This window comes from Nerophis lumbriciformis, linkage group LG28 (genome assembly GCF_033978685.3).
Source record: "Nerophis lumbriciformis linkage group LG28, RoL_Nlum_v2.1, whole genome shotgun sequence".
NCBI classification, from domain to species: Eukaryota; Metazoa; Chordata; class Actinopteri; order Syngnathiformes; family Syngnathidae; genus Nerophis; species Nerophis lumbriciformis.
In genome coordinates this window covers 4,620,436-4,647,034 of record NC_084575.2, presented here as the reverse complement: position 1 = coordinate 4,647,034, position 26,599 = coordinate 4,620,436, and the positions used below count along the sequence as shown (strand labels likewise).

General features: G+C 40.3%; 1 protein-coding gene, 1 long non-coding RNA gene and 10 other non-coding genes across 12 annotated transcripts; 3 read left to right on the top strand and 9 right to left on the bottom strand.

The window, feature by feature from the left end:
- Nucleotides 1–155: 155 nt before the first annotated feature.
- LOC133571176 (5S ribosomal RNA) lies at nt 156–274 on the top strand. The gene has a single exon (XR_009810332.1). It is a non-coding gene; the product is annotated as a 5S ribosomal RNA (ribosomal RNA).
- A 5,494-nt stretch (nt 275–5,768) lies between these two features.
- LOC133570679 (uncharacterized) lies at nt 5,769–7,543 on the top strand. The gene has a single exon (XM_061923372.2). It carries the CDS (start codon nt 5,769–5,771, stop codon nt 7,074–7,076), a length of 1,308 nt encoding a protein of 435 aa, XP_061779356.1. The 3' UTR covers nt 7,077–7,543.
- Nucleotides 7,544–8,725: 1,182 nt separating this feature from the next.
- Nucleotides 8,726–8,797, bottom strand: trnat-cgu (transfer RNA threonine (anticodon CGU)). The gene has a single exon. It is a non-coding gene; the product is annotated as a tRNA-Thr (tRNA).
- Nucleotides 8,798–9,571: 774 nt separating this feature from the next.
- On the bottom strand, nt 9,572–9,642 carry trnag-gcc (transfer RNA glycine (anticodon GCC)). The gene has a single exon. It is a non-coding gene; the product is annotated as a tRNA-Gly (tRNA).
- Nucleotides 9,643–10,468: 826 nt separating this feature from the next.
- Nucleotides 10,469–10,542, bottom strand: trnan-guu (transfer RNA asparagine (anticodon GUU)). Its single transcript has one exon. It is a non-coding gene; the product is annotated as a tRNA-Asn (tRNA).
- Nucleotides 10,543–12,810: 2,268 nt separating this feature from the next.
- Nucleotides 12,811–12,881, bottom strand: trnag-gcc (transfer RNA glycine (anticodon GCC)). Its single transcript has one exon. It is a non-coding gene; the product is annotated as a tRNA-Gly (tRNA).
- An 826-nt stretch (nt 12,882–13,707) lies between these two features.
- Nucleotides 13,708–13,781, bottom strand: trnan-guu (transfer RNA asparagine (anticodon GUU)). Its single transcript has one exon. It is a non-coding gene; the product is annotated as a tRNA-Asn (tRNA).
- A 2,603-nt stretch (nt 13,782–16,384) lies between these two features.
- Nucleotides 16,385–16,458, bottom strand: trnan-guu (transfer RNA asparagine (anticodon GUU)). The gene has a single exon. It is a non-coding gene; the product is annotated as a tRNA-Asn (tRNA).
- A 222-nt stretch (nt 16,459–16,680) lies between these two features.
- Nucleotides 16,681–16,751, bottom strand: trnag-gcc (transfer RNA glycine (anticodon GCC)). Its single transcript has one exon. It is a non-coding gene; the product is annotated as a tRNA-Gly (tRNA).
- Nucleotides 16,752–17,577: 826 nt separating this feature from the next.
- Nucleotides 17,578–17,651, bottom strand: trnan-guu (transfer RNA asparagine (anticodon GUU)). Its single transcript has one exon. It is a non-coding gene; the product is annotated as a tRNA-Asn (tRNA).
- A 222-nt stretch (nt 17,652–17,873) lies between these two features.
- trnag-gcc (transfer RNA glycine (anticodon GCC)) lies at nt 17,874–17,944 on the bottom strand. The gene has a single exon. It is a non-coding gene; the product is annotated as a tRNA-Gly (tRNA).
- A 5,759-nt stretch (nt 17,945–23,703) lies between these two features.
- LOC133570715 (uncharacterized) lies at nt 23,704–25,533 on the top strand. The gene is made up of 4 exons (XR_009810237.2): nt 23,704–24,130; nt 24,606–24,691; nt 24,791–25,009; nt 25,476–25,533. It is a non-coding gene; the product is annotated as an uncharacterized lncRNA (long non-coding RNA).
- Nucleotides 25,534–26,599: the final 1,066 nt, after the last annotated feature.

Here is a 26,599-nt window from a genome sequence, read left to right as displayed (position 1 = left end):
GCGAGACGAGTCGTGGCTCCTCAGCTTCATGCAGGACGGAGTGGTAGGAGGCGTGGGCGAGGTAAGGGACAAGCAGTAGAAAATGGATGGATGGATGTCTCTCACCCCGTCTGTAATAGTTATATTTAAAAAGGTTAATTTTACTTCGTCTTTCGGCTTACGGCCATACTACCCTGAACACCCCCGATCGCGTCCGATCTCGGAAGCTAAGCAGGGTCGGGCCTGGTTAGTACTTGGATGGGAGACCGCCTGGGAATACCAGGTGCTGTAAGCTTTTACACTCACGCCAGAGGGCGCTGTTTCTCACTTCTTGCAAAAGAAAACAATGTTTTTTATTTCACTTTCAGTTCAATTTACCATAACATGTCTAATATTTATCCATCTTTGGGCTGTTTTTGCCATCTTACCCGGCTACAAAAACACATGTCATATTATAAATTGACCAGTCACGGACTTTTGAGCGCTGATAGTCCGTCAATATGTTCAACACCGGGGTGATATGAACCAATCAGCGCGCCTTATTCCAACATCTCACACTTTCTAAGCCAATCAGATCCGCCTCTGTCCAACTTTCTTCAACACATTTAATATTTGGCCAATGACAGAACGGCTGCTTTACTTCCGGCCTCATTAGCATATTTCAACATTTAACCAATCACGGATGATGATGACATTCCGCTACCTCCCAAGAAAGGAACTTCTTTTCAAAACATTTTATACTTTTTTAACACTTGAACGTTCAGACCATATTTAATTTTCTGCAGCTGATAAGAAGAGGGGAGAGTATTATTCACCTGTTCACGTTTAGTAAGGTGAAGATACACAACTACAAGAAGTGAATGCAGTAACAGTTTGGCCCTACAGACGTTCTAGCAATATAACAATATAACAATGTATCATAATTAATACACAATATGAGAATGTGTGCTGTATAAATGAATGAATTAATTACTTAATTTAATTAGAACACAACACGAGCAAAATCATGACAGTAAATATGCAGGGTTGATTGATTGATTGATTGATTGAAACTTGTATTAGTAGATTTTACAGTACAGCACATATTCCATACAATTGACCACTAAAGTCAATTGACCAATAAGTTTTTCAACTTGTTTAAGTCGGGGTCCACTTAAATTGATTCATGATACAGATATATACTATCATCATAGTACAGTCATCACACAAGATTAGGATTACCTAAACTGATGTGTTGTGTTAATTTAGTAATATTAAAGTGTTATTGTTGTTTTATTTCATTTATAATTAATTGAACACAACATTAAACCGAGTACAAGACCAAATGTGCCAGATTTTGCTAATGTATTGTGTTGATTAACAATAGAAAATATATGACAATTATTTACTCGTCAATTACTTTATTTTATTTATAAAAGTTTAGACCCAAAATTAAAAGGCATACAAGAGCCCATGTATTTAAAAAGTATTAGTTTGCATTTCTCTTGAAGGACTTGGATGAATAAAGGCAGACACAACGTCTTCAAATCATGTCAGACTCGAGGTGGACTGTTGGCATGAAACAGTTTGTCAGCACTGGGACCTGAAAAATACTCCTGACTTAAAAATACTCATACATAAAAACCAAAAAAAAGAGCAAACAGGTGAAAGTAACGAGAAAAAGTTGCAATGTTGACTCTTATAACACAAGGTGTTTTTTTCCTTTAAAGCTGTCATTGCTCAAAAAATAATAATGAATCAAAATAATGTTGTAATGAATTATTGACCTATTGAAGGCTCCAATTACTGCACATTAAAAATTCCACTTTGAAATATTTGTTGGGGGAAATATTACATATTTTGTGTGTTTGCATATAAAAGGCAACATTTTCTTTGACAAAAATAGCATAAAATATAAAATATATTAACGTATAATTGACGGATAGATCTGAAGTTGATATCAAAGTTTATAGGTTTAAAGTTAAAAAAATAAAAATAGCGTCTGATGTTGTGGGAGAACACCTTGCAGCCCTAACTCGGGGCGGGGCGGGGTTTGGTGGTAGCGGGCGTGTATATTGTAGCCCGGAAGAGTTAGGGCTGCATGGGATTCTGGGTATTTGTTCTGTTGTGTTTATGTTGTGTTACGGTGCGGATGTTCTCCCGAAATGTGTTTGTCATTCTTGTTTGGTGTGGGTTCACAGTGTGGCGCATATTTGTAACAGTGTTAAACTTGTTTATACGGCCACCCTCAGTGTGACCTGTATGGCTGTTGATCAAGCATGACTTGTAGTCACTTACACGTGTCTACAGAAGCCAAATACAACATGTGACTGGGCTGGCACGCTGTTTGTACAGGTTGTAGAAGACGCTAAAGGCAGTGCCATCACGGCACGCCCTTAATATTGTTGTCTGGGTGAAAATCGGCAGAAATTCAGGAGAATGGTTGCCCCTGGAGATTTCCGAAGGGGCACTGAAATTCGGGAGTCTCCCGGAAAAATCGGGAGGGTTTACAAGTTATATATATATATATATATAAAATTATCTTTATAATATTTATCATGAACTATGACCCACAACTACGACTCTTACTGGCCTACTGCCTTCAGTAATGGCACCATTACTGATAGTTTGGAAATCGGCACAATCTTGTGGGTTTTTTTTAGCCAAGGAACAAAAAAGGATTGTCCCAATTCAGCTGGTATACATCCACTGTTGTAAATGATGTTGCACAACGTTAATAACTTGTTAATAATTTTGTAGTGTATTTTCCGTAACATAGGGCACACCAGATTATAAGGCGCACTGCCGATGAGCAGGTCTAGTCAGGTCTATTTTATACAAAAGGCACACCAGATTGTAAGGCACATTAAAGGGGTCATATTATGATTTTTTTTCTAAATTTAAAACCCTTCCTTGTGGTCTGCATAACTTGTAATGGTGGTTCCATCCATCCATTTTCTACCACTTGTTCCTTTCAAGGTTGCGGGGGGTGCTGGAGCCTATCTCAGTTCTTTGGTGAAAATGTTTCATAGATTATGTTTTACAGATCATCTTCAAGCCGTCTTCAGACCGACGCTTCAGGATGTTCTGTGGGCGGTCTTATTTACGTGGCTTGGACAGCGTCTTCTCCCCGTCATATTTGTTGTAGCAGTGTAGCGTGCAAGGACGGGAGTGGAAGAAGTGTCAAAAGATGGAGCTAACTGTTTTAATGACATTCAGACTTTACTTCAATCAATAACGGAGCAGCATCTCCTCATCCGTGGCTCACTAGTGCAACAACAACGCCCGAAATGTGTCCCGTGAAAAAACGTCCGACTCTCTAATAACTAAAGTCCGTGGGTGAATAATGTAAACTCACTACACCGGTAGTTTTTAGGGCTTCCATGGCGAGATATAAGTTAGAACTTTACACTACTTTATATTAGAAATGGCAACAGCAGAGGATGAATGTCCCATAACAAGAAGATAGAGAAAAAGAAGAAGCTTATCGACTGCGGTGTCGATATGGTGCCGGACTACAATGGCGGAGGCGCGCAAATTGTCAGGACTTATGCAGATCCCAAATACACATCAGCAGGTACCAGAAGGTAAGAAAAGTTGATTTTGCATAATATTGTGTAACAAAACGCCATATGTCTCCTAACAGGTGCCATTTTGCGGTCCTTATACACACACCATAATAAAACCCGTATGTTGAATCATAGCACCTCTGACTACGCTAGCCGTAATGCTCCGACAATCCATCAAGCATTGCTGCTTCTTAGCTTACCAAAGTCGTACTAAAATATTTTGACAGATTTTTGAGCACTGTGTTATGTTCTATATTCTCATGCACCAAATAAAATAGCTTCGAGGTTGGTAAGCACAACCAGAATTATTCTTTCGATTTTTTTTAAAAATTCTGAATTTTAAGTGTGCCTTATAGTCCGGAAAATACGGTATCATGTTCATTTAGAGCTTTCAGTGATGATTCTGTTGGTATATCATCTGGACCAATAGCTTTTCCTTTCTTTATTGTAAATATTACTTCCTTTGTTATAATATTATGTCCATCAGTTAACCCTATAAATTGCATTTTTGCTCAGTTTGTGTCATCATATAGCTCAGTTACATATTCAACCCATCTGGTTGCTATCCGTTTTGGTCTTTGATAGCTGCCTTTTTCCTAGTTTTTCTATGTGATTTTCCAACCCGACGCATCACTACCTTATCGTGATGAGATGGTTCGCGCGCCGCCATGACCTCAAGAGCTATGTTGGCTGGAGTCTAATACTCCTGGCAGGGTCTCCCATGCCGAACAGGTAGAGACCAGACCAAGAGTGATCCCACCAGTTCTCCAGGTTAGGGGTTGGACTTAGGGCCAATAACCCGCTCCCGTAAAAAAGAGTTTATTACAGAAACCCACAGCAGAGCAAATTCACTAGCGGGAAACGCTGTAGCCAGTCCTCGAAATGAGAGAGACACCATGACCCAAGGGCCAAAGCCAACAGAACCAACGGGACGCCCTAAGGCCGAAAAAGCTACTGCTGCACCCCAGAAAAACGATGAAGATTGGAAATTTGAATGTTCGAACACTTTACACAAGTGGCAATATAGCACTGGCAGCAAAATAACTAACCACCAAAGGAATCGACATCATAAGAATCTGCTAAACACACTGGACAGAACAAGGAAAAGTAGAAATGGCAGAAGGAGAAATATGTACATATGTAAAACATAACTAAAACACATGATGTTAGCGCACCAGTCGGGGAAAATGAGCAAACTACATCAATAACATCCTGTAATTTGATTTTGATATTATTTATTTATCTTGATAGATTGAAAATGAACACCAATGAGTTGACTGATGAACATTATCACATAATTGATTCTGAAAGTGTAAAAAAGGACAACTAAATATAGAATACTATTGGATGTAAAAAAAAAAAAAACATGATTTGTACATTTTCAGAATGTGTTTGTTCTATTTTTAAACAAAGAAAACAATCTGCAATTGTCTTTATTTTTACGTTATCTTGCCGTAATTTTACCAGTCCGGTCAACTTGGAGTAGATCTTCCTCCATGTGGCCCCCCATCTAAAATTAGTTTAAACACCCCTGGCCGAGATCTTCCTGCGAAAAGCAGATACGAGAAAAAAATCTAATTATGAAACGGAATAGATCCCTAAAGATTTGTTGAGTAATATCAAGGATTATCCGTCGGTGGCGTTCCCAGACATGTGGAACTATCTTGAGTTCCAGACGTCATTCTACACCACAAATTGTGGTTAAGTCTGTCGCCGTGGCGCCGCCGTTCCACATCCAGTGGAAATCCCCGGTTACACTTACAAACGTTGCTTGGCGAGATAAAGAAGAAACCATACTTGGGGTTTATGGCACGTAGCAAAAGGAAATGCACTTTCAACCCACTGCACTCGCAGTGAGCGAACTCGACCACAAGGTAGCGCCATAGCAGAGCTAACAATACGGAATACAGATTTACAATGTAAACGACCTAATCTTTTCTCCAACTTTATACATCATACCTCAGGCAGAAGGGAATTTATGGCAATACAGATTTTAGGCCATATTGCCCACCCCTCGTAAAAAGTGGTCTTCTTTTCCTGTGAATGATGTTGTAAACAGCAGTGTGTTTGTTTTCAGGCCAATTCATACATTAACTTGTTATTTTAAGTACATGTAAACTTACTGAATGCCTCATGTGACTGAGCAAATCTGGACATTTCTCAAGCATGTTTGTCATTTTGTGTCCTGCAGACGTCTGTGAAGAACAACTTCTGCCTGAAAAACAGGAGAGTAGCTTCAGGATGTTGAAGGAGGATCCACCAAAGAGGAAGACCAGGCACCACGGACCCTCTGGCTTCTCCTTTTCCTCTTTGACACAGACCCTGCCCTGTAAAAAGGAAGAGGAAGACTCACTGACCCCCCACATTAAAGAGGAAGAGGAGGAACACAGCGTTAGTCAGGAAGTGACTGGTGTCCCTGTGAAGAGTGAAGATGATGAGGTCAAAGGTGAAAGTGAGGAGAAGAGAGAGGCGGAGCCTCCAAGCAGCAGCTCAACACAACACATGACAACAGAAGCTGATGGAGACCACTGTGGAGGATCACAAGCAGACAAGATCTTAGCTCCACTATCAGATAGTGAGGACACAACGTCACACTCTCCTGACACTGATGATGAACACTCTAAAGATGATGCAACATGTCACACTGACAACACTCACTTCACATGTTCTCACTGTCACAAAACCTTTAAGGACCATTGCAATTTGAAAGTACACATGAAAACACACACTGGTGAAAAACCTTTTTCTTGTTCATTCTGTGGTAAAGGTTTTACACAAAAGCGATCTTTGAAAATACACATGAGAATACACACTGGTGAAAAACCCTTTTCCTGTTCAACCTGTGGTAAAGGTTTTACACAAAGTCAACATTTGAAAGGACACATGAGAACACACACTGGTGAAAATCCATTTTCCTGTTCAACTTGTGGTAAAGGTTTTACACAAAGTCAACATTTGAAAGTACACGCGAGAATACACACTGGTGAAAAACCTTTTTCCTGTTCAACTTGTGGTAAAGAGTTTACACAAAGTCACAGTGTGAAAAGACACATGAGAACACACACTGGTGAAAAACCTTGTATCTGTTCAATCTGTAGTAAAAGTTTTACACAAAGTCAACATTTGAAAGGACACATGAGAGCACACACTAGTGAAAAACCATTTTCCTGTTCAACCTGTGGTAAAGGTTTTACACAGAGTCAAAATTTGAAAATACACATGAGAACACACACTGGTGAAAAACCTTTTTCCTGTTCAACTTGTGGTAAAGAGTTTAGACAAAGTCAGAGTGTGAAAATGCACATGAGAAAACACACTGGTGAAAAACCTTTTTCTTGTTCAATCTGTGGTAAAGGTTTTACTAAAAGGCAATCTTTGAAAAGACACATGAGAATACACACTGGTGAAAAACCTTTTTCTTTGAAAAGACACATGAGAAGACACCCAGGAGAGAAAGTGTTGAGTTGCAGTGTGTGTGGTGAAAGATTGTCTTCTAAGTACCAGTGTAAGAAACACAAGTGTGCTGGTGAGAACAGCAGCAGCAAATGAAACTGCAGGATTTGAAATAAACTGTCAAGACTTTAATGTTGACTTTCTAACAACATCAGCACATATAACATGTGTGACATCATTGTTGTTTGTGTAACTATCTTTTTAATATGCTCCTACATTTATAGATTAGATAGTTTGAAATATTGAAGTATTCCATATTTGTATTTCTACTTGTTAATGATCCCATAGATGATCACCTTTATATGATGTACATATGTACTGGTTCACATGTGAAACATCTTCTGGACCACTTCAGGAAGCATATTATTATTTACTTTATACATCATTTGAACACTTGTCTTTTACACCATTTTAAAATGTGTGACTTTATGAATTATTTGTTGGGTCTCTATAATCCATTTTATTAATGATCTTTATTACTCTCTTTTGTAATATGATGATTGTTTTATATGTATGTCCCCAGACCTTTATGCAATATAAAAGTGAGAGAAAAAGGCTGAATTGTTTGTGGAAGGATGTTTATTTTTTATTTTTACAAACTTACATTCGTGGATAAAACAAAAATTCCCATTATTGGGTTTTAAACATTTTTAATGTATGTTTTCTTTTTAAACATCCCCAAAACAATATCAATATCAATCAAAGTTTGGAGTGTCAGGCACAAGCCAGTATTGTACATCATCCCACAGACATTTACTTTGCATACTGTAGGAGACAAATTTCCTTATTTGTTCATATTGTTTTTATTTTGTTTTCTCTCATTAATTGCTGGCCTCTGTTCATGCTGAAAAGTGTTGGCAGGGATGGGACCATTGCTATGGTGCGGTTGCCATGGTAACGTCATTTAATTGGGTTCAGGTGGGAGCACTCGGGGCGATTGCATGGAGGACACAAACAGTTTTTGGCCGTGCGTGTCGTGACAATGTTCCATTCAAGGTCAGCATACATTAGAATTTTCTAAACTCGGTTAAGAGGAAGAACGTTTGAAATGCGGGCTGCGACAGACAAAACATGCTACAAAATAGAACACATTCTACGTGCACAAGGGATTTAACAACATCCACAAAAGGCAAGAAATGCAATGCAGCTAATAACAGCAATAAGACTAGCGAGCACCATGTTTTCCATTGGCCCAAAATCAACTTGTAAGTCTTGATAAAGGTCTGCAACTTGCAGCAGTTTCCATGGTGTAGTGGTTATCACATTCGCCTCACAGGCGAAAGGTCCCCTTTTCAAAACAGGGTGGAAACAAGGTCTTTTTACTTTCCTTCTTACCTCTATAAATAAGCAAGGAAATAAATGATAGCAAGGTCCTGTGTTTCATCATAAAGTAGTTTGCAACATAGCTGACCACCTCATGTACAGCCGAGCACACACAACACCAAATTTAGAGGGTTCTCATATAGGCAGACCTCAGGCTTCAACATCATGAATGCTGGGTTCCATGAAAATGTCACGCACAAACCTGTGAAATTTCTCATTCATTCAAGTCACTGTATTCTCAGGGCTTTCAATGGATTGCAACTGTACTGTTTAGATTGACTGATAAGATGTTTAACCTCTCTTTTAGCAGGAATCATAGGTGTAATTCCCAAAGAGTTAGAGAAGACAGCTGCAGTCTGAATGAGTGTTGGCCTTGCTTTCAAATTAAGAACCAGTCAAATAGACAACTGAAACCTAAATCATAGCAGAGGATGGTTTCGATCCATCGACCTCTGGGTTACGGGCCCAGCACGCTTCCGCTGCGCCACTCTGCTGTCTTAATCTCCAGGATGCTTACTCTGGTGAATATCCAGACAAACTACTTGTAACAAAGTGATTTGGAACCCATCTGAAGTAGTGTTTCTTTCTGAGTCCTGGTTCAATCCACATTTAAAATGGCATTTTTTGGAAGAAAACATTGCAGTAAACATCAAACTCTGTGGATCCATTGGGATTTTATTCAAAACGAATAGAATTTGGCTTGCATTCATGTGGTTTGAAAACAAACTGAGAAAGTGTTACAGAAAAAACTTCAAGACACTGACGGGATTTGAGCCCAACATCTCCTATTTAACAAACAGGCACCTTGACTGACAGCTGCAGTGCCTGGAACAGCATGGGATTACAACACGATGTCTATAACCCTACACTGAATTAATGATAGCCAATTTGAGGCGATAGCATTGATTATCAGTAATTTACATTAGTTTAAACAAGCATGGCTTGAAAGTTATGTTGCAAACGTTTTTACTAGAAACTTTTTTGCAAATTTAGAGAAGGACATGGACTGTACAAGAAAACCCTCAAACCCTCGTGCTCGCGTCAAGATTTCGTCCCTGGGTGGGCTTGAACCACCATCCTCTCAGTTAACAGCCGAACGTGCTGACCGATTGTCATTGTCTTTGGATGGGCGTAACTAGAAGTACACTGATTCAGCCTTCGGTGAGTCCAATATGCCCTTTGGGTGGAATGCCTGCGTCTTGCGGTTTTCACAAACATTGCTTTTGTCCCTTATGAATATTAGTTAAAATGTAATAAAAGCAACAGAATGCATTGGCCGGGAATCGGACCCGGGTCTCCCGCGTGGCAGGCGAGAATTCTACCACTGAACCACCAATGCCTGTGGAGTAAAAGAGATTTATGAACTCGGTTAAGAGGAAGAACGTTTGAAATGCGGGCTGCGACGGACCAAACATGCTACACTGAATTAATGATAGCCAAAATGAGGCGATAGCATTGATTATCAGTAATTTACATTAGTTTAAACAAGAATGGCTTGAAAGTTATGTTGCAAACGTGGCACACGTTTTAACTAGAAACTTTTTTGCAAATTTAGAGAAGGACATGGGCTGTACAAGAAAACCCTCAAACCCCCGTGCTCGAGTCAAGATTTCGTCCCTGGGTGGGCTTGAACCACCATCCTCTCAGTTAACAGCCGAACGCGCTGACCGATTGTCATTGTCTTTGGATGGGCGTAACTAGAAGTACACTGATTCAGCCTTCGGTGAGTCCAATATGTCCTTTGGGTGGAATGCCTGCGTCTTGCGGTTGTCACAAACATTGCTTTTGTCCCTTATGAATATTAGTTAAAATGTAATAAAAGCAACAGAATGCATTGGCCGGGAATCGGACCCGGGTCTCCCGCGTGAATTCTACCATTGAACCACCAATGCCTGTGGAGTAAAAGAGATTTATGAACTCGGTTAAGAGGAAGAACGTTTGAAATGCGGGCTGCGACGGACCAAACATGCGACACTGAATTAATGATAGCCAATATGAGGCGATAGCATTGATTATCAGTAATTTACATTAGTTTGAACAAGAATGGCTTGAAAGTTATGTTGCAAACGTGGTACACGTTTTAACTAGAAACTTTTTTGCAAATTTAGAGAAGGACATGGGCTGTACAAGAAAACCCTCAAACACCTGTGGTCGAGTCAAGATTTCGTCCCTGGGTGGGCTTGAACCACCATCCTCTCAGTTAACAGCCGAACGCGCTGACCGATTGCGCCACAGAGACTTACTGGTTTACATGATTAATTACTCCCCAAATAATTATAAAATCTCATGTTACGATGTCCCGATGTCATTGTCTTTGGATTAGCGTAACTAGAAGTACACTGCTTCAGACTTCGGCGAGTCCAATATGCCTTTTGGGTGGAATGCCTGCGTCTTGCGGTTGTCACAAACATTGCTTTTGTCCCTTATGAATATTAGTTAAAATGTAATAAAAGCAACAGAATGCATTGGCCGGGAATCGGACCCGGGTCTCCCGCGTGGCAGGCGAGAATTCTACCACTGAACCACCAATGACTGTGGAGTAAAAGAGGTTTCTGAACTCGGTTAAGAGGAAGAACGTTTGAAATGCGGGCTGCGACAGACAAAACATGCTACAAAGTAGAACACATTCTACGTGCACAAGGGATTTAACAACATCCACAAAAGGCAAGAAATGCAATGCAGCTAATAACAGCAATAAGACTAGCGAGCACCATGTTTTCCATTGGCCGTCTTTTTACTTTCCTTCTTACCTTTTGTACAGCCCTTACCTTTGGGCTGGTACCGAGGGCGACTGTGTTGACCAGTTTGACGTGTGTACCGGTAAATGATAGAATGTCCAGTACTGTAGAACTGTGTTTGGATATGACAATCCGTTTATTACAAACTATCTAAATTCAACCAAATGTAAGTTATATAACAAAGTATGCTAACCTTGAATGGCACATTATACCAGCATTGTCACCACATGACACAACACGATATGATATGACACGACACGACACCACACGGTCGAAAACTGTTTGTCCTCCAATCGCCCTGCCCATGCTCACACCTGAACTCAATTTAAGGAGGCTGCCATGGTAACCCCACCATAGCAACAGTCCCCTCCCTGTCGACACTTCCTGGTTCTTAACAGGAAGTGGGCGGAGCAATCTGCCAAAAAAGGAAATACAACATGCTGAACCCAACAATCAATTAGAGAAAATAAAATAAAAGCATTATAAACAAATAGGGAAATTTGGCTCCAACACCTTTATAAATAAGCAAGGAAATAAATGATAGCAAGGTCCTGTGTTTCATCATAAAGTAGTTTGCAACATAGCTGACCACCTCATGTACAGCCGAGCACACACGACACCAAATTTAGAGGGTTCTCATATAGGCAGACCTCAGGCTTCAACATCATGAATGCTGGGTTCCATGAAAATGTCACGCACAAACCTGTGAAATTTCTCATTCATTCAAGTCACTGTATTCTCAGGGCTTTCAATGGATTGCAACTGTACTGTTTAGATTGACTTATAAGATGTTTAACCTCTCTTTTAGCAGGAATCATAGGTGTAATTCCCAAAGAGTTAGAGAAGACAGCTGCAGTCTGAATGAGTGTTGGCCTTGCTTTCAAATTAAGAACCAGTCAAATAGACAACTGAAACCTAAATCATAGCAGAGGATGGTTTCGATCCATCGACCTCTGGGTTATGGGCCCAGCACGCTTCCGCTGCGCCACTCTGCTGTCTTAAACTCCAGGATGCTTACTCTGGTGAATATCCAGACAAACTACTTGTAACAAAGTGATTTGGAACCCATCTGAAGTAGTGTTTCTTTCTGAGTCCTGGTTCAATCCACATTTAAAATGGCATTTTTTGGAAGAAAACATTGCAGTAAACATCAAACTCTGTGGATCCATTGGGATTTTATTCAAAACGAATAGAATTTGGCTTGCATTCATGTGGTTTGAAAACAAACTGAGAAAGTGTTACAGAAAAAACTTCAAGACACTGACGGGATTTGAGCCCAACATCTCCTATTTAACAAACAGGCACCTTGACTGACAGCTGCAGTGCCTGGAACAGCATGGGATTACAACACGATGTCTATAACCCTACACTGAATTAATGATAGCCAATTTGAGGCGATAGCATTGATTATCAGTAATTTACATTAGTTTAAACAAGCATGGCTTGAAAGTTATGTTGCAAACGTTTTTACTAGAAACTTTTTTGCAAATTTAGAGAAGGACATGGACTGTACAAGAAAACCCTCAAACCCTCGTGCTCGCGTCAAGATTTCGTCCCTGGGTGGGCTTGAACCACCATCCTCTCAGTTAACAGCCGAACGTGCTGACCGATTGTCATTGTCTTTGGATGGGCGTAACTAGAAGTACACTGATTCAGCCTTCGGTGAGTCCAATATGCCCTTTGGGTGGAATGCCTGCGTCTTGCGGTTTTCACAAACATTGCTTTTGTCCCTTATGAATATTAGTTAAAATGTAATAAAAGCAACAGAATGCATTGGCCGGGAATCGGACCCGGGTCTCCCGCGTGGCAGGCGAGAATTCTACCACTGAACCACCAATGCCTGTGGAGTAAAAGAGATTTATGAACTCGGTTAAGAGGAAGAACGTTTGAAATGCGGGCTGCGACGGACCAAACATGCTACACTGAATTAATGATAGCCAAAATGAGGCGATAGCATTGATTATCAGTAATTTACATTAGTTTAAACAAGAATGGCTTGAAAGTTATGTTGCAAACGTGGCACACGTTTTAACTAGAAACTTTTTTGCAAATTTAGAGAAGGACATGGGCTGTACAAGAAAACCCTCAAACCCCCGTGCTCGAGTCAAGATTTCGTCCCTGGGTGGGCTTGAACCACCATCCTCTCAGTTAACAGCCGAACGCGCTGACCGATTGTCATTGTCTTTGGATGGGCGTAACTAGAAGTACACTGATTCAGCCTTCGGTGAGTCCAATATGTCCTTTGGGTGGAATGCCTGCGTCTTGCGGTTGTCACAAACATTGCTTTTGTCCCTTATGAATATTAGTTAAAATGTAATAAAAGCAACAGAATGCATTGGCCGGGAATCGGACCCGGGTCTCCCGCGTGAATTCTACCATTGAACCACCAATGCCTGTGGAGTAAAAGAGATTTATGAACTCGGTTAAGAGGAAGAACGTTTGAAATGCGGGCTGCGACGGACCAAACATGCGACACTGAATTAATGATAGCCAATATGAGGCGATAGCATTGATTATCAGTAATTTACATTAGTTTGAACAAGAATGGCTTGAAAGTTATGTTGCAAACGTGGTACACGTTTTAACTAGAAACTTTTTTGCAAATTTAGAGAAGGACATGGGCTGTACAAGAAAACCCTCAAACACCTGTGGTCGAGTCAAGATTTCGTCCCTGGGTGGGCTTGAACCACCATCCTCTCAGTTAACAGCCGAACGCGCTGACCGATTGCGCCACAGAGACTTACTGGTTTACATGATTAATTACTCCCCAAATAATTATAAAATCTCATGTTACGATGTCCCGATGTCATTGTCTTTGGATTAGCGTAACTAGAAGTACACTGCTTCAGACTTCGGCGAGTCCAATATGCCTTTTGGGTGGAATGCCTGCGTCTTGCGGTTGTCACAAACATTGCTTTTGTCCCTTATGAATATTAGTTAAAATGTAATAAAAGCAACAGAATGCATTGGCCGGGAATCGGACCCGGGTCTCCCGCGTGGCAGGCGAGAATTCTACCACTGAACCACCAATGACTGTGGAGTAAAAGAGGTTTCTGAACTCGGTTAAGAGGAAGAACGTTTGAAATGCGGGCTGCGACAGACAAAACATGCTACAAAGTAGAACACATTCTACGTGCACAAGGGATTTAACAACATCCACAAAAGGCAAGAAATGCAATGCAGCTAATAACAGCAATAAGACTAGCGAGCACCATGTTTTCCATTGGCCGTCTTTTTACTTTCCTTCTTACCTTTTGTACAGCCCTTACCTTTGGGCTGGTACCGAGGGCGACTGTGTTGACCAGTTTGACGTGTGTACCGGTAAATGATAGAATGTCCAGTACTGTAGAACTGTGTTTGGATATGACAATCCGTTTATTACAAACTATCTAAATTCAACCAAATGTAAGTTATATAACAAAGTATGCTAACCTTGAATGGCACATTATACCAGCATTGTCACCACATGACACAACACGATATGATATGACACGACACGACACCACACGGTCGAAAACTGTTTGTCCTCCAATCGCCCTGCCCATGCTCACACCTGAACTCAATTTAAGGAGGCTGCCATGGTAACCCCACCATAGCAACAGTCCCCTCCCTGTCGACACTTCCTGGTTCTTAACAGGAAGTGGGCGGAGCAATCTGCCAAAAAAGGAAATACAACATGCTGAACCCAACAATCAATTAGAGAAAATAAAATAAAAGCATTATAAACAAATAGGGAAATTTGGCTCCAACACCTTTATAAATAAGCAAGGAAATAAATGATAGCAAGGTCCTGTGTTTCATCATAAAGTAGTTTGCAACATAGCTGACCACCTCATGTACAGCCGAGCACACACGACACCAAATTTAGAGGGTTCTCATATAGGCAGACCTCAGGCTTCAACATCATGAATGCTGGGTTCCATGAAAATGTCACGCACAAACCTGTGAAATTTCTCATTCATTCAAGTCACTGTATTCTCAGGGCTTTCAATGGATTGCAACTGTACTGTTTAGATTGACTTATAAGATGTTTAACCTCTCTTTTAGCAGGAATCATAGGTGTAATTCCCAAAGAGTTAGAGAAGACAGCTGCAGTCTGAATGAGTGTTGGCCTTGCTTTCAAATTAAGAACCAGTCAAATAGACAACTGAAACCTAAATCATAGCAGAGGATGGTTTCGATCCATCGACCTCTGGGTTATGGGCCCAGCACGCTTCCGCTGCGCCACTCTGCTGTCCTAAACTCCAGGATGCTTACTCTGGTGAATATCCAGACAAACTACTTGTAACAAAGTGATTTGGAACCCATCTGAAGTAGTGTTTCTTTCTGAGTCCTGGTTCAATCCACATTTAAAATGGCATTTTTTGGAAGAAAACATTGCAGTAAACATCAAACTCTGTGGATCCATTGGGATTTTATTCAAAACGAATAGAATTTGGCTTGCATTCATGTGGTTTGAAAACAAACTGAGAAAGTGTTACAGAAAAAACTTCAAGACACTGACGGGATTTGAGCCCAACATCTCCTATTTAACAAACAGGCACCTTGACTGACAGCTACAGTGCCTGGAACAGCATGGGATTTCAACACGATGTCTATAACCCTACACTGAATTAATGATAGCCAATTTGAGGCGATAGCATTGATTATCAGTAATTTACATTAGTTTAAACAAGCATGGCTTGAAAGTTATGTTGCAAACGTTTTTACTAGAAACTTTTTTGCAAATTTAGAGAAGGACATGGACTGTACAAGAAAACCCTCAAACCCTCGTGCTCGCGTCAAGATTTCGTCCCTGGGTGGGCTTGAACCACCATCCTCTCAGTTAACAGCCGAACGTGCTGACCGATTGTCATTGTCTTTGGATGGGCGTAACTAGAAGTACACTGATTCAGCCTTCGGTGAGTCCAATATGCCCTTTGGGTGGAATGCCTGCGTCTTGCGGTTTTCACAAACATTGCTTTTGTCCCTTATGAATATTAGTTAAAATGTAATAAAAGCAACAGAATGCATTGGCCGGGAATCGGACCCGGGTCTCCCGCGTGAATTCTACCATTGAACCACCAATGCCTGTGGAGTAAAAGAGATTTATGAACTCGGTTAAGAGGAAGAACGTTTGAAATGCGGGCTGCGACGGACCAAACATGCGACACTGAATTAATGATAGCCAATATGAGGCGATAGCATTGATTATCAGTAATTTACATTAGTTTGAACAAGAATGGCTTGAAAGTTATGTTGCAAACGTGGCACACGTTTTAACTAGAAACTTTTTTGCAAATTTAGAGAAGGACATGGGCTGTACAAGAAAACCCTCAAACACCTGTGGTCGAGTCAAGATTTCGTCCCTGGGTGGGCTTGAACCACCATCCTCTCAGTTAACAGCCGAACGCGCTGACCGATTGCGCCACAGAGACTTACTGGTTTACTTGATTAATTACCCCCCAAATAATTATAAAATCTCATGTTACGATGTCCCGATGTCATTGTCTTTGGATTAGCGTAACTAGAAGTACACTGCTTCAGACTTCGGCGAGTCCAATATGCCTTTTGGGTGGAATGCCTGCGTCTTGCGATTGTCACAAACATTGCTTTTGTCCCTTATGAATATTAGTTAAAATGTAATAAAAGCAACAGAATGCATTGGCCGGGAATCGGACCCGGGTCTCCCGCGTGGCAGGCGAGAATTCTACCACTGAACCACCAATGCCTGTGGAGTAAAAGAGATTTATGAACTCGGTTAAGAGGAAGAACGTTTGAAATGCGGGCTGCGACGGACCAAACATGCTACACTGAATTAATGATAGCCAAAATGAGGCGATAGCATTGATTATCAGTAATTTACATTAGTTTAAACAAGAATGGCTTGAAAGTTATGTTGCAAACGTGGCACATGTTTTAACTAGAAACTTTTTTGCAAATTTAGAGAAGGACATGGGCTGTACAAGAAAACCCTCAAACCCCCGTGCTCGAGTCAAGATTTCGTCCCTGGGTGGGCTTGAACCACCATCCTCTCAGTTAACAGCCGAACGCGCTGACCGATTGTCATTGTCTTTGGATGGGCGTAACTAGAAGTACACTGATTCAGCCTTCGGTGAGTCCAATATGCCCTTTGGGTGGAATGCCTGCGTCTTGCGGTTGTCACAAACATTGCTTTTGTCCCTTATGAATATTAGTTAAAATGTAATAAAAGCAACAGAATGCATTGGCCGGGAATCGGACCCGGGTCTCCCGCGTGAATTCTACCATTGAACCACCAATGCCTGTGGAGTAAAAGAGATTTATGAACTCGGTTAAGAGGAAGAACGTTTGAAATGCGGGCTGCGACGGACCAAACATGCGACACTGAATTAATGATAGCCAATATGAGGCGATAGCATTGATTATCAGTAATTTACATTAGTTTAAACAAGAATGGCTTGAAAGTTATGTTGCAAACGTGGCACACGTTTTAACTAGAAACTTTTTTGCAAATTTAGAGAAGGACATGGGCTGTACAAGAAAACCCTCAAACACCTGTGGTCGAGTCAAGATTTCGTCCCTGGGTGGGCTTGAACCACCATCCTCTCAGTTAACAGCCGAACGCGCTGACCGATTGCGCCACAGAGACTTACTGGTTTACATGATTAATTACTCCCCAAAAAATTATAAAATCTCATGTTACGATGTCCCGATGTCATTGTCTTTGGATTAGCGTAACTAGAAGTACACTGCTTCAGACTTCGGCGAGTCCAATATGCCTTTTGGGTGGAATGCCTGCGTCTTGCGGTTGTCACAAACATTGCTTTTGTCCCTTATGAATATTAGTTAAAATGTAATAAAAGCAACAGAATGCATTGGCCGGGAATCGGACCCGGGTCTCCCGCGTGGCAGGCGAGAATTCTACCACTGAACCACCAATGCCTGTGGAGTAAAAGAGGTTTCTGAACTCGGTTAAGAGGAAGAACGTTTGAAATGCGGGCTGCGACAGACAAAACATGCTACAAAGTAGAACACATTCTACGTGCACAAGGGATTTAACAACATCCACAAAAGGCAAGAAATGCAATGCAGCTAATAACAGCAATAAGACTAGCGAGCACCATGTTTTCCATTGGCCGTCTTTTTACTTTCCTTCTTACCTTTTGTACAGCCCTTACCTTTTTGCTGGTACCGAGGGCGACTGTGTTGACCAGTTTGACGCGTGTAAATGATAGAATGTCCAGTACTGTAGAACTGTGTTTGGATATGACAATCCGTTTATTACAAACTATCTAAATTAAACCAAATGTAAGTTATATAACAAAGTATGCTAACCTTGAATGGCACATTATACCAGCATTGTCACCACATGACACAACACGATATGATATGACACGACACGACACCACACGGTCGAAAACTGTTTGTCCTCCAATCGCCCTGCCCATGCTCACACCTGAACTCAATTTAAGGAGGCTGCCATGGTAACCCCACCATAGCAACAGTCCCCTCCCTGTCGACACTTCCTGGTTCTTAACAGGAAGTGGGCGGAGCAATCTGCCAAAAAAGGAAATACAACATGCTGAACCCAACAATCAATTAGAGAAAATAAAATAAAAGCATTATAAACAAATAGGGAAATTTGGCTCCAACACCTTTATAAATAAGCAAGGAAATAAATGATAGCAAGGTCCTGTGTTTCATCATAAAGTAGTTTGCAACATAGCTGACCACCTCATGTACAGCCGAGCACACACGACACCAAATTTAGAGGGTTCTCATATAGGCAGACCTCAGGCTTCAACATCATGAATGCTGGGTTCCATGAAAATGTCACGCACAAACCTGTGAAATTTCTCATTCATTCAAGTCACTGTATTCTCAGGGCTTTCAATGGATTGCAACTGTACTGTTTAGATTGACTTATAAGATGTTTAACCTCTCTTTTAGCAGGAATCATAGGTGTAATTCCCAAAGAGTTAGAGAAGACAGCTGCAGTCTGAATGAGTGTTGGCCTTGCTTTCAAATTAAGAACCAGTCAAATAGACAACTGAAACCTAAATCATAGCAGAGGATGGTTTCGATCCATCGACCTCTGGGTTATGGGCCCAGCACGCTTCCGCTGCGCCACTCTGCTGTCTTAAACTCCAGGATGCTTACTCTGGTGAATATCCAGACAAACTACTTGTAACAAAGTGATTTGGAACCCATCTGAAGTAGTGTTTCTTTCTGAGTCCTGGTTCAATCCACATTCAAAATGGCATTTTTTTGAAGAAAACATTGCAGTAAACATCAAACTCTGTGGATCCATTGGGATTTTATTCAAAACGAATAGAATTTGGCTTGCATTCATGTGGTTTGAAAACAAACTGAGAAAGTGTTACAGAAAAATCATCAAGACACTGACGGGATTTGAGCCCAACATCTCCTATTTAACAAACAGGCACCTTGACTGACAGCTACAGTGCCTGGAACAGCATGGGATTTCAACACGATGTCTATAACCCTACACTGAATTAATGATAGCCAATTTGAGGCGATAGCATTGATTATCAGTAATTTACATTAGTTTAAACAAGCATGGCTTGAAAGTTATGTTGCAAACATTTTAACTATAAACTTTTTTGCAAATTTAAGAGAGAGAGAGAGAGAGAGAGAGAGAGAGAGAGAGAGAGAGAGAGAGAGAGAGAGAGAGAGAGAGAGAGATCAGAAGGCATAAGAAAAAGTATCTACATTTGTTTATTTACATTTGATGATTAACAATGAAAGAGTTAAAGACTTGCTTCAACAACACTACTTTGCAACAAAGAAATGCTATAAACAAAAAGCTGCTACATGCGTCTTGTCATTTTATCTGCAGTGTTTACAATTAAAACTGACTTCTTTTCAACATCATAAATGTATCACTTTCGTTAAAAAGCTCCATTTGGGCTTGATTTAAAAGCCGGATAAAAGTTGTACAAATGGCAAAAAAAAAAAAACAAGCAAAGCGAATTGAAATATGACAGTTTTCTTGAAAATGTTTTGATTGGATAGTTTTCTTCTTCATGGTTGAGCCACACAAGTGCTGGTGCGGCCTACGCCACCTTGTGGTTGTCTTGCCCAACTGTTGAAGAAAAACATCTAAGTACTACAACTAACATTTGATGCAATAAATCAAAGTCCCTTTATTTTGCATACTGAGAGACAATATCAATAATTGTATGATGGAAACTCCTCATGAACGCTACTTCCGCTTCCTAGTCTAGCAACACAACGCCATCAAGTGCTTGATTGGCGTCAACATTGAAGTAACAACAATACTATAGTTTAAGTATTTCAAACAATAAATCAAACCAAATTTCCCTTTCTTTAATCGACTAATATGAGTTGTAATGATCAATTTATTCTCCAGAGGAGTCAATGTGTCAAGCATAATAACATCACATCCTGTATGCCATATCAAAATAAAGACAACACCACAGTAAGAGACAAAATAAAGACTTGATGACGCGACTACCGCTAAATGCAAACTGCTATTGGTCAGAATTTGAGGCGCGGGAAACAGTGGTGGTCTCTCTTCCGCTGTAAATAAAGATGGAAGGAAGGAGTTTGCTTATTTCTCACAGTGGTGTATTGTGAAAGTGGGCTCCTTACTACGGAATCATGTCTTTCTCAGTACCGGAGACAACCAAGTGTATGTCTTTAACTCCCAGGACAGAAATCTGAAGGCCACTATTAGATGATGCACACACCATTTGGCATTTGTTTCCGCATGTAGCGACAAACTGCTTCTCTCCGCCTCTTCCCTTTTCAAGGTTGGGAAAAGACTTTTCTTGCTTCATTTGTTTTGTGGTGGTAGAAGATGATGCCCTCTCAGTCTCTGCAGCTCATTGACAAGTCAGGTGGGAAGGCTTTTTGTCCAAAACAGTCCAAGATCCTTTACATGCTTTTTTCGTCCCAACTGAAGCACGCCCAAATAGCCAGGACCAGGTCAAAGATTTTTTATAAAGGGCCTTTTTTTTACCTCAGAAAAACACGAAAAAAGATTGTTATCATTACTGATTTTAACATGGAAGAAAAGCTGGACTCAAGTCGAGCACGAAAACTTTTTTTCTACCACCGAGCGTAAAGTGGCAAAAGTGTTGGAGCCCCCCCCCCCTACCACATTTTTCGAAAACTTTTCTTTTTTTTGGGCGAGTGACGTTTTGTACAAATATTAAAAAAGAAGAGGAAAGAATGGCGAAGGACAGTCGTAAGGGGGGACCCCGGACCAAAGAGGAAAGGGGACCGTTGCGGGGGGGCCAACTTTTCTCACTTTTGTTTTTTTTTCCAAACTCCTTCCATCAACCCCAACCCGGGATTGAACGGGCCGAAGGATACTTCCTGGTTTCGACGAGAGGAAGCAAGTCGGCTGCAAAGAAAATGCAAATTAAAGCTTTTACATTGAAAACCCCGTCGCCGAAATGTTTTTCCGGAAAAAGATAGAGGAAAGAAGAAAGCGTCCTTTTGCAATGAAGTTTAGGATGAAATAGGCTGGCATCATCATTACCACTTGTGGTCCCCTCCAAGGTTTCTTCCATTCCAAATATCCACCGCGCCCAGCAAAAGCCTTCCATCTTTTCAGGACCAAAGCCTTGAAAACAACTCACATCTCTTTTTGGCATCTTACACACGTGACTTACACACAACATGTATCATGTGACTTACACACAACATGTATCACGTGACTTACACACAACATGTATCACGTGACTTACACACAACATGTATCACGTGACTTACACACAACATGTATCACGTGACTTACACACAACATGTATCACGTGACTTACACACAACATGTATCACGTGACTTACACACAACATGTATCACGTGACTTACACACAACATGTATCACGTGACTTACACACAACATGTATCACGTGACTTACACACAACATGTACCACGTGACTTACACACAACATGTATCACGTGACTTACACACAACATGTATCACGTGACTTACACACAACATGTATCAGGTGACTTACACACAACATGTATCACGTGACTTACACACAACATGTATCACGTGACTTACACACAACATGTATCACGTGACTTACACACAACATGTATCACGTGACTTACATACAACATGTATCACGTGACTTACACACAACATGTATCACGTGACTTACACACAACATGTATCACGTGACTTACACACAACATGTATCACGTGACTTACACACAACATGTATCACGTGACTTACACACAACATGTATCACGTGACTTACACACAACATGTATCACGTGACTTACACACAACATGTATCACGTGACTTACACACAACATGTGTGACTGGCAATATTCATTATATATATACGCCTCGATGGACCCCTATGGCCATTACAAGCATCCAAGAAAAGGAAAGTGTAATGTGAAATTTGACACGGTAAAGCCAAACATTGACTGGACGCTTGATCCAAGCCACTTAACCGCAGTGACCATCATGAAAGATAAAGATGGTACATTCCAACATGATAGGACCTGCCGCTATGAATATTACTGAGTTACCTGTTACATCTCAGGGCAACAGGTGTGTACTTGTGGTTAGGGACTACTTCACACGCTATGTCAACCTTTTCCAGCGTGCCTTTACAGTAGCAACATGTATGTTTGAGGACTATAACAGACAACATGGGTTGCCAGAGTGTAGTCACACAGACCAGGTAGACAATTTGAGTCAGACCTTGTAAAACACTTTGTAAAACCTTGCTGGAATAGTTACCTCTACTGCCCCCCAGTGGCCGTTGGAAAGGATGCATACATTTAGTGTTGAAGTTTTGTCTTGTCCTTTGTGTCCCAGATGAAGTGGTTAGTGGCTCGGGGGAGGATAGGCGGGGCATTAGCTCAGCAACATTCTTCTTTTCTTTTCTTTGTCACAAGAACTTTGCTGACAAAGTGCAAGTGTTTGTGGGCGTTACTGTACATGTTGGTATTGATCACACCAACCAGTAAATACAGGGAAAGTTTTCAAGATCATTAAATGATTTTGACTATCATTTTGTGAACAATATAAACATATATGAACACAACAATGTAAAACAGTGAGTCTATAAAATCTGCTACACCTCCCTGATACCGAAGTACATGTCAAACTACTTCCTTAACGTAAATGACCGCCATAACCACAACACCAGGGGGAGCTCCACTAACCACGTTAAACCCAGATTCCGAACTAACAAAGGTCTTAACTCACCCTGCAAAAAATGTTCTATAGAATCTCTATAGAAATATATAGAACGCTATAGAATTTCGTCGGAATTTCTTTAGAACTGAAGATTCTATAGAATATGTATTCAAAATTCTATAGAAATTCTATAGACATCAGCTTCATGTGCTGGAAGGTCTTTTCACTGTTCTATAGAGCTGGGAATTCTATAGAATATCCTATAGAAATTCTATAGACATTACATTATCTGATGAAAAGTCCATAGATTGTTCTATAGAACTGGGCATTCTATAGAATGTCTAACAGAAATTCTATAGACATTACTTTATCTGCTGAAAGGTCTATAGATTGTTCTATAGAACTGGGCATTCTATAGAATGTCTAACAGAAATTCTATAGACATTATCCTTTATCTGCTGAAAGTTCTATAGATTGTTCCATGGAATAAAATTCTATAAAATGGCAGCAGCGCTATCACCATAGCATTGATTAATCTCACTAAGTTGATTCACCAGACTTGAGCTTGTTTTTTGAACAATGCAGGATGTCTCCCTCAATTATGAAAATGTTAATTTTGTATCATTCAAAATTGTGAGGTGTCATTTCAAGGCGGACACCCAGAACTTCGGCAGACTTTATTTTTAAAAGTATATTTATTCCAATAAATCAATTTATTTTTATTTTTAGAGTTTTTGAGTTATCTATAAGTAAAAAGTGTGAATATTTTCGTAACTTACTTTTTTATGTGATAAAATTAATTTTATTGGACTTCCAACATAAATTGATTTAGCAAAACTCAGTTCAAAGGTTTAAATCAGACCTAAAACGTCAGGACCCGCCCACGTACCTGCATGCAGCTGTGGAAGAACAAGCCCAGACACGTTTCTTCACGGAGCCCAATAGGAAAACACTTTACCGAACTCATGTAAGTAACAATTTATATTGTTAAAAGTCAGTATTTGCCAGGATTTAAATGTATACATTTTCAAAAGCATGGTTCAATGTTATATTTAGTTTACTACTTTTCCCGCCGTAACATTACAAACCCCCCCCCCCCCCCCCCCAAACATGATAGATGGATAGAACTGCTAAAATAACAAAACTGTTTTAAGGCTGCAATCACAACCAAATTCATGTATAGTTGGTAATAATCGCGTTGTATCAATGTTTCTCATATCCGACACTAATAAGTGCGAATATGTTTCAAATCAACTTTTTTTTTTAAATTATTTATTTTTCCCCTTCGCGCTTGCCGTAGTTGCAAAGCAGATTTCGCGGGCAGTTTGAGTTGGTGATGGCGGCCACAACGTCCATGTTGACTTCACTCGCTCTTTCTAAACTGCCCAAGTCACGTCGGAGTTCATTGACGGTAACTTTGTTGGCTTAAACATCACATTTAGGTTTAGGGTCTTCTAGGCGCGATGCGAGACGTCACAAGCGGGCTAACGTTGAGCCAAACAGCAGCTTCGAGGCACGGGCGGAAATGGTGAGCTAGCAAAACTAGCCTAATTTATTATTATTATTATTATTATTATTATTATCATCCCTCCATTGTTTGTAACGTCAGGCTTGTGTGATCACACAGAGAAGGAGTTTGGCCCCCAGTCAGGTCGCCAAACGGAAGCAAGGGGAGGATGATCATCGAGACGAAATATAGTATATTAACCACGCGGTTCTCGAGAGAAGATGAATGGAGAAAATTGGGACAGTGATGAAGAAGTCCAAGTTCCATGGCCACTCAACAAAGCAGGAGGAAGGAAGCAGTCACAAACCAAATACGTGGCAAGAATTCTGAGATTTGGTGGTAATTAATAAACAGTTGAAAACTTTTCAATTCAATTCAGTAAAAAGTATACGTTTTACCAGAAGTACATATAAATATAGATATATTTAATGTACTTCTGATTTTACACCTTGAACTTTCGACTTTGTTTATGTAAAGTTAAATTTAATTAATATAATTTTTTTTCTTCCATGATTGATAGTAATTTCTCATCAGTGCAGCCCTGGTATACTGAATGTTTCAATCTGCAATGCTGAGGTGATTGTCATGATAGTACAGACTTAACCTTGACAATTTTTTAATATGGCTGTAAGCCTGTAAATAAGGGAAAGTAAGGTGAAATTTGTTTCTCGCTGAGGTGAATTTCTGAATCATCAGAACTGTAGGTATACCAAAGTAATTTAGTGATAACAATCTGCTGCTGAAATGTATGACTAACTGTACAGTTTAATTTAGCTTAATGTGGCACATATTTGTTTTTACACAGAAGACACACGTGAACTGACGCCATATTTGAAAGCCGCTCAGGATGGCAAGGATGTACCGGTACCCCTTACTGGTGATTTGGAATATGGCAGAGGCAAGAGAAACAAACAGCCAAAGTCTTGGTCATCAGACAGTGAGAGCAAGGATGAAAGTGACGAGGAGACTCTATCTGACAGACAGCAGGTACTTTTATTTCAGTGGTGTCGCGATATGACCGAAATAGTGTTGAAAGCGACGTTAAACGTTAATTCACTCACTCACTATTTCAGTGGTGTTTCAACTGTGTGAGGTTTTGTAGGATTCAATCCCATACTTTTGAAGTACCTTGTCAGTTTTTCTTTATCATAAAAGTTAATCAAATCATGTTTCATTGTAGGCTTTAAAGTTATTGAATATTTTGATTCAATTCGACCAACTCAGACAGAATAATATTCAAGACAAATTGAGGTGTTGACAGACTTTCTGCATGTACTCGAAAATCTATCATTTCTGCAAACATATTTCTTCACTTCAATGGCATATAAAAGAACTGAACACGTTTTCTTGTTAATCTTGATTTTTCAGAAGAAAAAGAGGAAAGTAAGCCGTACAGCTGTGGGATATGATGCTCGGGCACAATTGAAGGCCCAACTTGCTGCTGTGAGTACATGAATAGAATAGAATAGGATTTTATTGGTTAATCAAAGCACCCTCTCGAGGCAAACAATCACAAGTGCCTAGCATTCATTTGAAATCGAGGACGTAAAAATTGCATCCCTGGCAACTGGTTTAAAACACAAGTTTATACTTTTACTTATATGAAAATAACACTACAAATACCTGATGAACAGTGCCTACTGTGTGAATGGCTTACTGCTACATGTACATGTAGCATATTCAAATTAATGTGCCTACAAGGTTGCTTATACATGTAAAACTTATATGGTGCTGTCAGGGCCGTATCCAGGACAAATTGCTTCCGGAAAACATATGAGCGCCCAAATTAATCATAATACAAATTATTTCATTTGATTTACTATTTTGACATTTTCAGCTGGGAAGAACTTCACCGAAAGATACATGTACAGAAATGGAATCCCTGAAGAAGGAAGTCCTCCAGTTGAGAGAGGAAAACAAATCCCTTCG